The sequence below is a fragment of the Ctenopharyngodon idella genome, chromosome 16 (assembly GCF_019924925.1).
Source record: "Ctenopharyngodon idella isolate HZGC_01 chromosome 16, HZGC01, whole genome shotgun sequence".
Taxonomy (NCBI): Eukaryota; Metazoa; Chordata; class Actinopteri; order Cypriniformes; family Xenocyprididae; genus Ctenopharyngodon; species Ctenopharyngodon idella.
The window spans coordinates 12,969,486-12,984,560 of NC_067235.1; the positions used below are offsets into that span (position 1 = coordinate 12,969,486).

Below are 15,075 nucleotides of genomic sequence, written 5' to 3' on the forward strand. Positions count from 1 at the left end.
CAACCTTGGGTGCTTCAGTGGTGTCTCAGAGCCTGATGTTTGCAGGTTTTCATTTAATATAAATGGCTAATAGCTGATTCTGACAAGTATGAATAATTATTATAAATGATTATGAGAAAATTATTCAATGAGGCAAGTAGGCGTATTTATTATTATAGATAAATATTTAATGCACTTGCAAGAAACATTGGCAAAATCCTCTCAAATTCATAGCAGAACATCTGTAATGGGGAAAAATTGGATCAAATATTTAAAAAAATACTCTATAGTTTCTCTATAGTCAAAATTCAAATGAAATGCCATTATTTGTTATAAAAAAATAAATACACTGACTGATCTATAAAAACAAATAATTGCCTGCCATATGCCACTCCCAAATTTTATATCATTATTTTCTCTTATAACACTTTTTTATTTTGTAATAGTGAAATGTATGTAAAATTACATGTATTTCAAATTATATATTACTAATATAATGAGCAAATATATACTTCAATTCAGCAGGCTCTTAATTAATTTCTTAATTTTATCCACAGCTGGTAAATGTGGTTGTTTTATGGAAATTTGGAAACTGAACACAAAAGCTGGAACCACTTATGACATTTTAACAAATAGACAAATATTTTGAAGGGCAAAAATTATATTCCAGCAGTTCCAGAAAAGGCAGTTATTTAATCTCTGAATGTATGCATATTCCTTTAAAACTATATAGAACTTTAAATTGGAAATCAACTGTAGAACTTTTGGTCAGATTTCTGTGAATTTTGAGACTTGATTTCTTCATCCTGCATATGAACTTTGTAAGACACAGAATTAAGTTCTTGAACTGAGGCGCTGGGATGTTTTTTGCAGCAGTGGTCTTGTATGGCTCTGAAAACAGCAGTGCCGGGTACAGCCAAAGTAGGGATCCCAGCCAGGAGAAAGATTATTACATAGATCCAAGATGGATATGGCTTCTTTTCTAGGGTTGGGAAATTTTCCTATAAATGAGAACAATATTATTTAATTAATTCCCAAAGTAGTGCTTCCAGTTTTTGTAACAAGAATCAGCTTATGTTAAACGTTTGATAAACTTGTAGTTCACCGATTCAGGGTCCCAGGCACTGTAGAAGATTTCCTTGGTGACGGTGGTGGAAAAGTAGAAAATGAAAATGGCTAACATGATGAGGGGACTAATGACTCTCCATGTGGCTTGCCAGAAGATGTTAGGCTTGTGTCCAATCATGAATATCAGGTCTTTATTGAACCTGTTCATAAACAAGAGATACCATTATTTTGTGGCTGATTTCAGTGAGCTTTATCTAAACAACAAAGTCATAAACTCATTGTCTAGTTGCTGTGAAAACATTCGTGAATTGCTGATACTGTTCTACACTGTAAAACAATTTATCTTCTTTAACTTGTTTAGGTCCTATAACCAGTTCTCATTGTCTCGTTCGAGAAGTGCTGTAAGAGTTAAAAACCGTTTAACTGCAAAAGTACTAGGCTCTGACCTACCTGTCTATCCCATAGACGTACACAACTCCAATCATCTCAGAAAAAGCAATGATGAGGAGAGGAATTGAGCCGGCAAAGCTGTCGAACAGAGCTAGCCAGTAGTTTCCTGAGCCCTGTACAAATATAAGCCCAACCAGGCAGCAGACCAAGCACGTCACCCCTGTCGTCAACAATAGAGTGAGGATGAACAAAAGCCTTACAGGTTTGGAACGACATGAGGGTGAGTAATTAATGACAGAATTTTCATTTTTTGGGTGAACTAACCCTTTAACATTTATGGAACCTTTCCATTGCACAAAAGGTTCTTTATAGTGGAAAAAGTTTCATTAGATGAACAAAATGTTCTTCACACAAAGAAAAAAAAATCTTTTAAGAACAGATCACTGAAAGATTCTTTGGGGAGCCAAACATCTACCTGAAATGACCTCTTTGGGCCAGCTTTTGGGAAAGACCTTCAGATCTTGCAGTGGAACCAGAACACCCTCAATGTTGCCAAACATGGAGGACAGGCCGAGGCAGAAGAGCATGATGAAGAACAGGACGGACCAGAGCGGAGACAGTGGCATCTTAGTGATGGCCTCAGTGAACACAATGAAGGCCAGACCTGTTCCTTCCACACCCTGTGAAAGTGTGAAAATTACTGGTTTATTTCAATCCCACAATTATGTATTAAATCCTTGGATGAATAATGAAATTCATAACACAATTCTGCATAATCTTTTTTTTTTTTTTTTTTTGCCATTAAAGTGCTCCTATTATTCTTTTTTCAGATATTACCTTTCATGTAGCATGTAATGTTTGTGAATGTAAAAGGTCTGCAAAGTTTCGAAGATCAAAGTGCATGATAAATTGAGTTATTGTCTCTCAAAAGAAAGAACCGATTCTGAACTGCCTGAAATGAGTCGTCAGTAATTCCAGCCTTACTTTTCTGCACAAACCTATGTAGGTTTGTAACAAATTTGCATAATGCCAGCCTATGGTCTTCATTGGCTGCCTGCAAACAAAGTCTACTTTGACCCGTCCTCAAACACTGTATTTGTAGCTGAGGCCTGGAAGATCTTGGTTTGTGTTGGTGATGTGTCAAGAAGACAGTGTTTTCTGCACTGTGAAAGCAAATCCACTTTCCATGCAATTCCAAAGGATGAAGACTCGGGCTCTAATTGATATGGTAAAACTGACACCATTGTAACTGTTCATTTCACAAACACTGAGGAAGCCTCCAGAGCTGATAATGGTAATGAGCATTTATTTCTGATACGCACTGTTAGTGGAAGACCAATCATAACAGACTAGGTAATCTGACCAATCAGAACAGAGCAGGCTCTTGGAAAGGAGGGGTTTAGAGAGAGACTGAATTCTTTATTAAACTGTTTCAGACACTGTGAGAAAAGAGGTGATGCTGCAACGTGTTTTTTTTTTTTTTTTTTTTTTTAACCTTGGATGCATGTAAAACTATTGTATAGTAGGATATCTCCAAAACAAAATTAGGAACTTTTAAAATATCATATATATATTAATATAAATTTGTCTTGGAAGTACTTGATATTGGAATAAATAAAGTGGCATCAGCCATCCCTATACTGTACCTCACTGAGGAAGTTGTTTAGATCACAGGTCTTAAGGGCGAGGCTGCTGATGATGTCAGGGTTTGTAGTATTAAGGCTCTGGAGAACCTCTTGATAGTTGCTCTGATTGATGTTTGCCTCTGGCAGGTCAAATGTGTTCAGAAGAGTCAAGATGTTCCTGCATTATAGAGGTAAGATGAGTGCTAAATACATTAAAACACTTTACAATAAGATTTAAAATTTTAACAAAAGTTAATGCATTAGGTGATGTAACAACATTTATTAATCTTGGTGTTAGTTAATTAACTGATATTACATGTTAAATATAAGATATTAGTATATGTATAAATAACATAAACCAAGCTTAACTAATGCTGTAAAAGTGGTGTTCATAGTTAGTTTATATTAGGGTCATTACTACAGTTTGGTGGATTTTATGTCCCCATAAAAAAATACTGCATATTTTACATAAAATATTAATCAACTTTCATGCCACATAGTTTTCCATGCATAGAAATATCCCATTAACAAAAAAATCATAATGATTAGTACCTAAAAATAATAAATTAGCCATTCTGAGTATTAGTATACTTATTCTCTTGACATAAAATACAATTTTTTGAATGTGTAAAACCACTAAATAAGTTTGTCTCTAAAACTTCAATCCACCTTGTTACATTGGTCCTACTAGCCCTTTAAAATGTTAAGCATATGCCCTACATCACATGACCTGCTAGAAGTGACAACATATCCTTGGAGGGAAAGCAACTCCAATAACAAAGTACACAGCAAAATCACCAGAGTTAAATCAACTCTGCTTGGAGTACATATGGTCCCTCTCTAAATAGTGTTAAAGTAACACTTAACCAGAGTTAAAGTTAATTAGATAATTAAGTGATGATTGAGCGTTAGTGATGAACACCTGCGGTTAACAAGCAGAATCACTAAAGAAAAGAGAAACACAAGAACTATAACTGACTTCAGCCACAGTCTTAGATGAAATCAACTGAAGATATAATACATTATATCTCTCAAGATCTCAGTAGAGGATGATTATCTTTTCTTCAGTGATTCTGCTTGTTAACAGTAGGTCTTCATCAGTAATGCTCATTCATCACTTAATCAATCGCTTAATTATCTCATTAACTTTAACTCTTTACTCTAACTTTTAAATCTTCTGCTAGCATGTTGTTCTTCCCCTAGCTAGTAATGTGCTTCATTAGCTTAAAAACTCCAACCTGTTACATTTCGCATTGTAAAAATGTCATGTAACGGGATGGACAAATTTCCTATACCACATGTAAAATATTTGGTCAGGATTATTAGGTTATACTTGAGCTTGAGGCCTGAGCTTGACCAGTGCATTTTCTGATAGACAAATTTTCTTCCTCTGATAATTTAATTTTAAAAATAGATTTTTAACAAACCTGCTTAGTCCAAAATCCACCAAACTGTAGGAATGACCCATTAGTTATTCATATTCACATGTTAGTTCATTGCATTAACTAAGGTTAAAAAAAAAACAAAAACAGTGCCAAGAGATAATAATCTTTTGATAATATGCCCCTTCATAACAACAAATGAGTCACTCAAGTGAGCGTCTTTACACTTATCCGTATCTGTGGAATTTTCATGAATCACTTTTTCCTCAAACAGAAGGTCAGATGATAATGTTATAACACTAATAAACACTTACCCATCTAAACAGTCATCAAATCTCTCTGTAGCTCTGAAACCAATGATGGTGTAGATGACAGTGGCTGCGTAGATTGAGGTAAAGGCATTAATGATGGAGATGATTACCGCATCTTGCTCACAGTTATTGCTGATGGAAAGAGAGAATAATTATTAGATTGTTAATCATTGAGGTATGTGTACAGAACCTTGATTGTGGCTCATAAGTTTACTGTAAGAATAAACCTCCCATAGACAAATATGTTAATTTACACCACAATGAATAGCTTTATTCTACAAAAAAACAATCAAAAATTATATTTGTATATGTATTTAGTCACAGAAAAACGCTAAAACAAAGAACTTACTGCACAGAGTTATAGCTGGAGAAAGAGATGAGACCTCCAAAAGCTAGAGAAAACGAATAAAACACTTGTGCACCTGCATCCAACCATGTAGTGGGGTTTGCTAACTCATTTATCTGCAAACGAGCACACAATTTAGTTTTTTTTATGATAGTACTGAATGTGGTAAAACTTTTCATGTTATGAAAGTAAATCTCTTTCGAATTAGTTTGACTTTGGCACTCACATCTGGAGTGAAGAGGAACTTAATGCCATCAACGGATCCTTTCAGAGTCAGTCCTCTGATCAGGAAGATCGTAAGAACTAAGTACGGCAACGTAGACGTCACATAAACAGCCTATGAAGAGAGGAAATAAAATCTGATGATAAATACTTTGGGTATGGTACAGTGAGTTCAAACTTTAAATTGTGTGGCTCTTGATTTAGAGATAAACACTTTGGACATTCTGGAATTATAAACCTTTTTATTGCAAAGGTTGAAACAAATCCATCTGCTTAATTGTTCACAAGAGTTGTAAAGCTGTAAAACTGTTCTGTGTTGACGTTTTTACAAGCGTGTGTCCTTCGTGTTTTTGATACATCACAGTAATCTTTATTCTTTTATTTCAACATTCATTTATAGCATTCTCATGATATAAAAAGATATAACCTTTGACAACTGTATTGATTGCTGTTTTACTGTTAGATCTATCTTACTTGAGCGCTAATGATTATAAATCTTTTCAGTCAAATGCCTTAGATTTAAAATATATGCTTGAAGCACGCCTGAGACTTCACATTCCAATACATTAACATCACATTCGCATGTTAAAATATTTCTTTTTTTAATGTTGATTATATTATATTATATTATATTATATTATATTATTGTGATAAGCAGGGCGGGGCGAGAGCTGTGAGGGAATGGCACGAGGCTGGCTGCGTTGCACCGGTCTCGTATCTCTCACTGAGGAGCTCCGGAAGCATGTGGCCAGCAGTCGGCCGTGAGGGACTGCCAGCATTTTACTTTTGTTTTGTATATTTATTTTGTATTAAAGTTTGTTAAACGTTCGCCGGATCCCGCCTCCTTCTTTTATGCTTCCGGAGCTCCTCCGTGAGAGATACGAGACTGGTGCAACGCGTCACCGGCCTCGTGCTGTTCCCTCATGGCTCTTGCCCCGCCCTACTCGTCACAATTATATATTATATATAGGGCTGCATGCATATACTGTAGTGCTTATTATCATTATATGTTAATATATTTTAACTGTAATTATAAAAATGAAGATACAAATATTACTGATGTAAATTACAGTTGTAAATTCAAATTAAAAAATAATATTTGATAATTATATGACTAATATTTGTCAGGGTTTTTTTTTTGTGTGTGTGTTTTTGTTTCTTGTGTTTCATTGCAGTTTAGTTCTCTCTATTAGTTACCATAGTTACTGATTAGCATCACCTGTGTTTAGTTTAGTTGCTTTTGTATATTCTCTGTATATATACAGTAGACCTACATTTAATTTGTTCCCTGTTGGTTATTGTCTTTTGTTATAGTGTGTATGGCTTAGTTATTCTCCTATGAGTACGAGTATTCTCCTTGTTCATTAAAGACTATTTGTATTTATTAACTAAGTCGTGCGTGTTGGAAAGCCACACTACAGAACGTGACAATATTTCGTCCCCTTGGAATTAAAAGGTTCTATCTGACATTTTTGTCAAAATTGAGTTATTCACATATTCTTATTCTGTGACAACTTTTTTAGATTATGTGATTTTTTTTTTTTTTTTTTTTTTTTTTTTTTTAATGTGTACATTTTGGGACGTTTTATTTAGAAAACAAAAAGGTTCTATCTACAAAGTTGAATGGAATGCAAAAACTTTGAAGCTCAATATCTCAAAACTGCTCAGAATGCAGATAGAACCTTATAATTCCAAGGAGATGATTTAGTAACAGTACTAATATTTATGTCTTAAATTCTTTACTTTCAAACGTTAAAATATTAGAGCTTTTATTCTTTTACTTTTTATTTTATTTTGTTTATTCGAAAATGTGTGAATGTGTAAATAAAGTGAACCTAGCGCACATTAAGGGTACGTTTACACGACAACAATGTACTAAAATCTGAAAAGTTTTTCCTTTGTGTTTTTCACGTACAGACGACGTTGTCAAAACGATTCTCGTTCACATGGATTCGGGAAAACAATTAAAAGCGCTGTATAATGCATGCCAGGGCAGTAGTTGGCGACGTCACTTTGTAAAGAAACACTACATGCCTACTGAACACGTAATAGAGTACCTCAGAGATGACGTGTTTTTGTATACAAAACTCGGAAGTGAGTTAGCATTTTAGGACTTCCGGTTCCATCGCCCTAAAGTCTATGGGTTTTTTGAATGGGTTTTTGCTAAATCGCCTGAAATAAGGTCTGTGGTTAACAAAGCCTCTAAATATTTTCACGTTTTGATCTATAACATAAAAACACACCAGTTATAACCCGCTTGAGATTTTTTAAACCTTTATTGTGTCTTAAAAATGGCGGTTGCTAACAAGTTGCTAAAAGGGACTACTTCCTTTGGCGGGGACTTTAGACGTCATCATGACAAACAGGACATTTGGACAGTATTTCTCATGAAAAAGTGGATCAGTATTCATACACAGCACAGATCAAAATCAGCGAGCATGTTTTTAAATAAAGTTATTTTTAAATAAAGTTTGAGGAAGCTTGGTGGTGGTGACGTTGATCCGCGACCATGGTGTGCTGTGTTTATAGCCTACTGTTAGCTTTTTATATCTGACGACTTTATTTAGGCTTCAAAATGCATAAATGTTGTGTTAACTTGTGAAGATTATCTTGATAGACAAAACGTGTAAGTGTCATAACCCTTTGTTAAACACAGAGCTTATTTTTTGCGATTTTTCCAAAAGTCTATGGGAAAAATGCATAGGCTTTCAATTGAGGGAACCCGTGCGCTGCTAACTTCTGGGTTGGCCTACAAAAACACGTCATCCCTGAGGTACTCTATACGCATGCGCATGTTGTCACCATTTTCATAAATTTGCGTTTTTTTGTTTACACGGAGACAATAACGTTATCGTTTTTTAAAAACTTGTACTTTGAAATCTGTTTTCAAAAGCTTGCATTTTCAGGCCCCCAAAACGACATTGTCGTGTGAATGAACGGCCAAAACACATGAAAAGTTTTCTGTTTTTAGTTGAAAACGATGTTGTGTAAAAGGCCCCTGAGTTCCCAAAATGCACATTTAACTCACTGCACATGCAGAGATGTAAATTTCATCAACTCACAAACCCCCTGCAGTTCTTTCACAAAATCCCATTTGGGAAACCCTGGATTAGCAGGTTAACAAAAACATTGGACATGCCATAATTCTGAAAAATATTGGAAATCTGATTCAGAGTGTAAAATACTCTTGTTTTACATCAGTGCTGTTATTTGAGCAGCTCTACCTTTCCAGTGGTTTCGATTCCACGTATGCAGCAGACGTACAGCACTCCCCAGGCTGAGATCAGACAGAGGATCATCCACCATTGCAGACCCCCTGTCTCATCTATGGCTGCAGAAGTGTTGAGAGTCTTACGATACCAGAAATAATCCACAGGTGAGCTCTTCTCACACTCAGAAATTAGTCCTACCAACAAAGAACAGTAATTAAATTTTGAACAAAATAGCACTTTTAGTTTCTCCTAGGGTGTTCACATACCTGTCCTGTTTTCATTGATGGGACACTGGCTCCAAGGCAGGGGGTCCTGGAAGGAGTTGAAGAAGTACCACATGACCCAGGCTATGATGGTGTTATAGTACAGACTGACCAGAAAGGACACACACATAGACGCAATACCTGTGAAACAGAACATGTTGTTAGCTTATACACAGGAACTAACATGCAGTTGTGTGAAGTATTTCCGTAAATGTAATTATAGTTACTGTACTTAAGTATCTTTTTGGCTAGTTTGTACTTGTAGTAGCAAGGATATTAGCAACCTCTCTATTTGACTACATTTTTGAATTAGTATATACTCTTTACTATAATAGGCTACATTTGTAATGATTAATGCAGTTACACATTACATTTTGCATGACACCTAACTTTTTCTGCAGCAGTTTATTTATGTTACAAATGAAGCAATATCGCCATCTACAGGGCATTGAAGGTACTATATCTTGTTTTGCCCTTACTCAACCAAACTTGTCAACAAGGCTACTTTACGTGAATGTGAGTGCATTAGCAGGTAGTCGTGAATTGCAGGTGTTTTATATTTGAGATGAGGATATGACGGTGATGAGGCCGAAACCAGCACATCTAGTGCAACTAGACTTTAACTTTAGGTTTTAATTATAGTTAACATTATTTGATTTACTAGGCTTAAGCTGGGGGTAAGACTTTTGCTCAAGTGGTATTGAAATTAGTAACGTAACTCTAATTTTTTATTATATTAAATGCTATATTTCGCTCACCAACTCCAAGCATGTAGGGGTTAATAGTTTTCCACACCCCCATGCTGCTTTTCCTTAGCCGCTGACCGATGGCAAACTCCAGATGAAGAAGAGGGATTCCCTCAAAAACCAGCAGGATTAAGAAGGGAATCATGAAGGCCCCTGAAAGAAAAGGTCTTTTATTTTCATTCAGCATGTCATTGATCTAGTGGTTTTGTGTTCACTGCTATAATGTGTCACAATCACAAATACAAACTAATCTCTCATTATTTAGTGGTATATATAATCTTATATATGTGGTTTTTTCTCCATTTACAAAAACCTTAAAGTCGGCACAATGGAAAAATGGAAGTTGTAAACCCTATTGTGACGTTTATCCGAGTGAAACAGCTTCTCGAACATTAAAAAATCTATGGCGGGACTTGATTTTGTCCATGGGGAATTGACTGATCATTGTGATCTCATGTGAGTGACAGGTTGTGCCGCCCTCGTGCCAGTAAACATGTCATCAGACTCAGAGAAGAGAAGAGATGTCATTGAAGAAGGGAGGGGGGACGTTATTTTGATTAAAAATTACAAGGGCACATTTAAAAAATGATGATCTGCACAGATAAATCATGTTCCATAAAACATAAGAACTGACCATTTTGATTTCATGGTAACTTTAATTTGCAAATTTTAATTAAGACTGCCTTAACAGATCTTATAAAATCTATGTTAAATATAATATATAATTACTCATTCTGTTGTAAATTTCCATTAAGCCCCCCCCCCCCCTTTTTTTTTTTTTGATACTTAAAGGAGCAAAGTCATATCCAGAACAGATGCCACTGTCAGCCATTTTCACCGTAGTTGAGTTAATGGTTGGCTGCGACGCTGTGACCCTTGGAGGTTTTCTCACTTGAAGTGATCTTACCATTCTGTGTAGTTAACCTTAAGCTGAGGTATGTGATAAAAAAGTTACATTTATTGCACTTACAGGAAACCATTGAAAACTAATATGACGCTTTAAGAGCCTAAGTTTTGATAGCATCTCATAAAAAGAAAATCCATTACACAAATTTATTCCAGAGTAATCATAGTTTATAGCCATATCAAAGAGCAAAGTCACTATAGTTATTGTAACTATACTGTAAAACAATAATAAATTAATGCAGGATCTTCTTCAAATTAACCCTGAATTAACCCTATAATTAATATACATTATTTTTTATGTTATTTAAGCACACCTTTATTACTTTCACAGTTTATTGACAAACTAGTAAAAACAGATAATTATGGATTTTTTCATTGTTTTTCTTAACTAATTAAGTATTATATATTATTTAAATATATATAAAACACAAGACTATTTTGTCTGCTAAGGATAGTTTTGTTGTATCCTATTTATGTATCCTAAATAAATAAATATGCATTTAAAAAAAAAAAAAAAGACTGGCCATTTTTCATTCTTTACAGTACTTCACACGTCAAATGTCTCATATTTTGTCTCTGGTGTGCTTTTTATTGACACTGTTCTGGTAAACAAGTACACTAACTTTTGAAAAAACTGCTGGTTGTGGTGAATGCCACAATTGAGGAACATGATTTGTGTAAAAGTTGTAAGTAGCCTAATTTTCACAACAAATTTTGAAGTGGTCTATGCTTATTTTAGTCGTTTGTATTTTTCATTTTTTATGATGGATTTTCATATAGTTTAAGACTGAAAGTCTGGGTCTGTGACAAGGGTAAAACAATAAAATTTGCTTATAAAAGCCATTTGAAAAGTTGGGACTGTTAAAGAAAACTAAATGACGAAAATATGCCAAATGGTTCCCAGGACATTTTTAATGTGAGGTTTATATAATAAAAAAGAACAAAGTTGAAATCTGCTAGTCTTGGTATACTGGTACAAGTTGGTTATGCAAGTTTTTTATATGCATTTTTTCAACTGATGAATAGAAAATGCAAATAGATGTTGAACAAAGTCCAAGTTGATTTCATTTTCCTTATTAAAATCATTACCTCCTCCATATATATATATATATATATATATATATATATATATATATATATATATATATATAATATATATTGGTTTGACTGTATATATATATATATATATATATACAGTCAAACCAGAAATTATTCAGACATTTTTGATATTTTTGATACATTTTTACTAGTGGGTGCAGGACACTATAGTTCATTTATGTAAGTGAGGAAAATAAAATAAAGTAAACTGTGACATATTATACCAAAAATTCGTCATACAGTGGACTACCAGTAAAATTTATACAAATTTGGGATCAAAAATTATTCAGACACTTTGACCTGACCATGTTTTGCTTAAGTGTTATCTGACATAATTAAGATTAATTTTTTCTGACACTGTTTTTCTGTTCTTTTGAGATGGCAATAATTAATTTTTATATAATAATAATACTTTTTTTCTAAGGCATGTAAAATGAATATGTGTATAAAATTATAGTATACTGCTTATGAACAGACAATACAAATGTAAAAACAAATTATGAATATAAATGATTTTTTCTTCTACTATAAAGCAAAAACCTCACTTAAAACATAGGCTACTTTACTTACTTTCACTAGTTTATTAATTCCATCACAGGAGAATTATACTTTTTTCCCATTGTTTTTCTTAACTCAACAAATTAAACTGGCCCAGCACATTTAACTTTACTCATTTTCCCATAACGTTGTATGGGTGTGAGAGCTGGACACCAAGAAAGGCCAATAGCAGGAAAATTGATGCATTCGAAATGTGGTGCTGGAAACAGTAATGTTGGGAATGGTCAGTGGAATCAGAAGAAGGGGACGGCAATGAACTCACTGTCTCGACACCATCAAAACAGATACTAATATGAACATTAAACATGGAGATAGCATGAAGAATGCTCGCCTATAAGGTCACTGAGAATGGGAAATGGTTAGAGCACAGATCCACCCTAATTAAACCCCTCAGAAAGTAAGCACTCACCTCCTCCATGGCTCTGACACAAGTATGGAAAGCGCCAGACATTGCCCAAACCCACACAGAAGCCCACGCAGGTCAGCATATACTGAGCTTTGTTGTCCCACTTGGGTCTGTCTCCAGCCTCCTCCACCTCCAGCCGTTCCAGCTCATCGTGGCTCAGAATCCGGTCCTCCAGGCCTGGGTTAGGCAACTTCAGCTTCATGATCTTCTTGGCTCCCTGCAGGTTAGCAGCGGGTATCTGTGGGTGAATCTCTGATGGCGTGGACTGCAAGGAGCTGTGCAGAGATAAGAACTCTCTGAGTGGATGGACTGAGTATATGTAGTGAACTTTGGCATCATCCCACCAGACCAGTGAGTCACGGAGTGTCTTGAAGATGGGGAAAATGTCCTGTCAGCTGAATACTGTGGAAAAGGGCTGTGACTGAGACTCTGCGCGTGCATGGCAATAATTAATGTCTTATCAAAGATTGAGAATTCGATGACCTGCACATCCACTCCATGCACGTCTCTTCATACCCACACTTGTGGTTAATAGCTAAAGATAATGATCTTTATGACACGGAGATAAGTCAGTACCCTTCAGTGTCAAAGATCCTTAACAGTCCCAACATCACACAAAAAGTAGAAAAAGTCACATTACAGATAATATATTTATATCTTTTTCAATGAGTCATTCGAAGCAGTTTGCTTAAAACTAAAACTTGATAAAGGATGATGTTTTTGTGATTATTTCCTATGATTCATGGGACACGAGAAAAACACTTGTGCTAGTGCGGGACTGCGGTTTGTGTTTATCAGCAACCTTCAAATCACTTTTTTCTTACTTGGGTATATAGAAATGAAGGAGGGATGACAACTTCTGTTTGTTTGTGCTGAGTTTGATAGAAAAATGTTATACCACTGATGTTTATACTGATTTTCAACTGCAAAGAGTGAAGGACAAACACACACACACACACACACACACACACACACACAAAAACACTCTAAGAAAAGTTCATAAAAACAGGGCCCAATGTACTGTGTTACTAAGACGGTAAGTTCTGTTTTTTTTGCTGTTGTTTTTTTTATGGGTGTTTCCCCCATATTTTGAATTATGCATCGTATTGTGTTGTGTTATGTTTTCATAAACTTAACAGATAATGCCCTGCTGGAAAATTACCTGTTTTTCTACAGATAAATAAGTTTGTATGGATTTATATTGTTATCTGGAAGTTTTGACATTGTTGTTGTATGACTGGGATCAGTTGTATCAACATTGTCTGATGATTTGATCTTTTTACCCGCAGTTGAAGAGAATAGTGAAAGACAGGGAAACCCGAAAGACCTTCTGCAAGAGCAAAGGTGTTGTTTTTAGGGGCTTTTATCAAATATTTGCTAAAGACATTGTTTGAGTGAAGATTAAGCATTACTGTAATGCAAATAATCAATTATCTGCTGTAGATAGGTTACCAATTAGATATAAAGTGATAAGAAACAAACTTTATGAAACGATTATGAAGATTATGAAAAACACAGCATCTCAAATTGTCACTGATATAAACACACACACACACACACGTACTTATTGTGTTCATATCGTATTGCAAAAAACTTTTGCTGCTATTGAGGAGGGATACGGGTAAGGTTAGGGACCGGTTTGGTGGTATAGGTAGGTTTAAGGGTGGGTTAAGGTGTAAGGGATGTGTCAACAGTGTAATTATAAATGTAATTACAGAAAATAATTACAGATGTAATTACATGCAGGTATTTTTTAAAATATAAGTGCAATGTAAAAACACAATAAGTGCATTGTATCAAAGGATTCATTTAAATATAAGTACATAGTAGTTAAGGCCACCTAATATAAAGTGAGACCGTGTTTTCTAATGAATTATTCATTATACTACATTTATATTTACATACATTTGTGTTTTCAATTTAATTTTTTATTTTAATTATGTAGTCACTTTCAAATACTTACATAATTGCAGTATCTATATTCATAAAGTCTGGTCTTGTACGTTTACAAGTTACAGTTAATTTGGATAAGATAAGCATAGGCCTACTACGATATTTGAGAGTTATTAAATTATTTCTTTCAAAAAAATAAAAATAAAATTGTTTTCAATTTTTCTATTCGTTTACACTGCCACCTAGCGTTAGTTGTTGGCGGCATCACAATAACCACTGGAAACTGGTGAGCAGGTGGTCAATTAGTTTAAATTTGATTCGCGCCACATACTCCTCCCAAATACGTCAGAATACGGAAGTTGGGGAGCCTCGTCACACATCACTAGCAAGCACGACTTGAGCAACCGGGATACTCAAACAATAATTAACATAGGAAGAAAAGAGCTTTGGATTGGACATTTCGGTGCCGGTTATTAGCATCATTGCAAGTGGCCTTTTTTTATTAATATTATATGAAATAAAACGCCACTTATAGGGATAGTTCACCCAAATATGACAATTCTGTCATCATTCAGGCCTACCCACCCTCATGTGGTTTCAAACCTGTATAAATTTCTTTCTTCTGCTGAACACAAAAGAAGATATTTTGTAGAATATGGGTAATCGAACA

General features: G+C 34.9%; 1 protein-coding gene across 1 annotated transcript; it reads right to left on the bottom strand.

The window, feature by feature from the left end:
* Positions 1-145: 145 nt before the first annotated feature.
* Positions 146-12,800, bottom strand: slc6a19b (solute carrier family 6 member 19b). Its single transcript, XM_051866571.1, has 12 exons — positions 12,516-12,800; positions 9,557-9,697; positions 8,802-8,939; positions 8,548-8,729; positions 5,328-5,438; positions 5,105-5,217; positions 4,759-4,887; positions 3,084-3,240; positions 1,913-2,117; positions 1,498-1,657; positions 1,085-1,247; positions 146-980 (listed from the first exon to the last, which is right to left on the bottom strand). Exons 1-12 carry the CDS (start codon positions 12,712-12,714, stop codon positions 729-731), a joined length of 1,950 nt encoding a protein of 649 aa, XP_051722531.1. The 5' UTR covers positions 12,715-12,800; the 3' UTR covers positions 146-728.
* Positions 12,801-15,075: the final 2,275 nt, after the last annotated feature.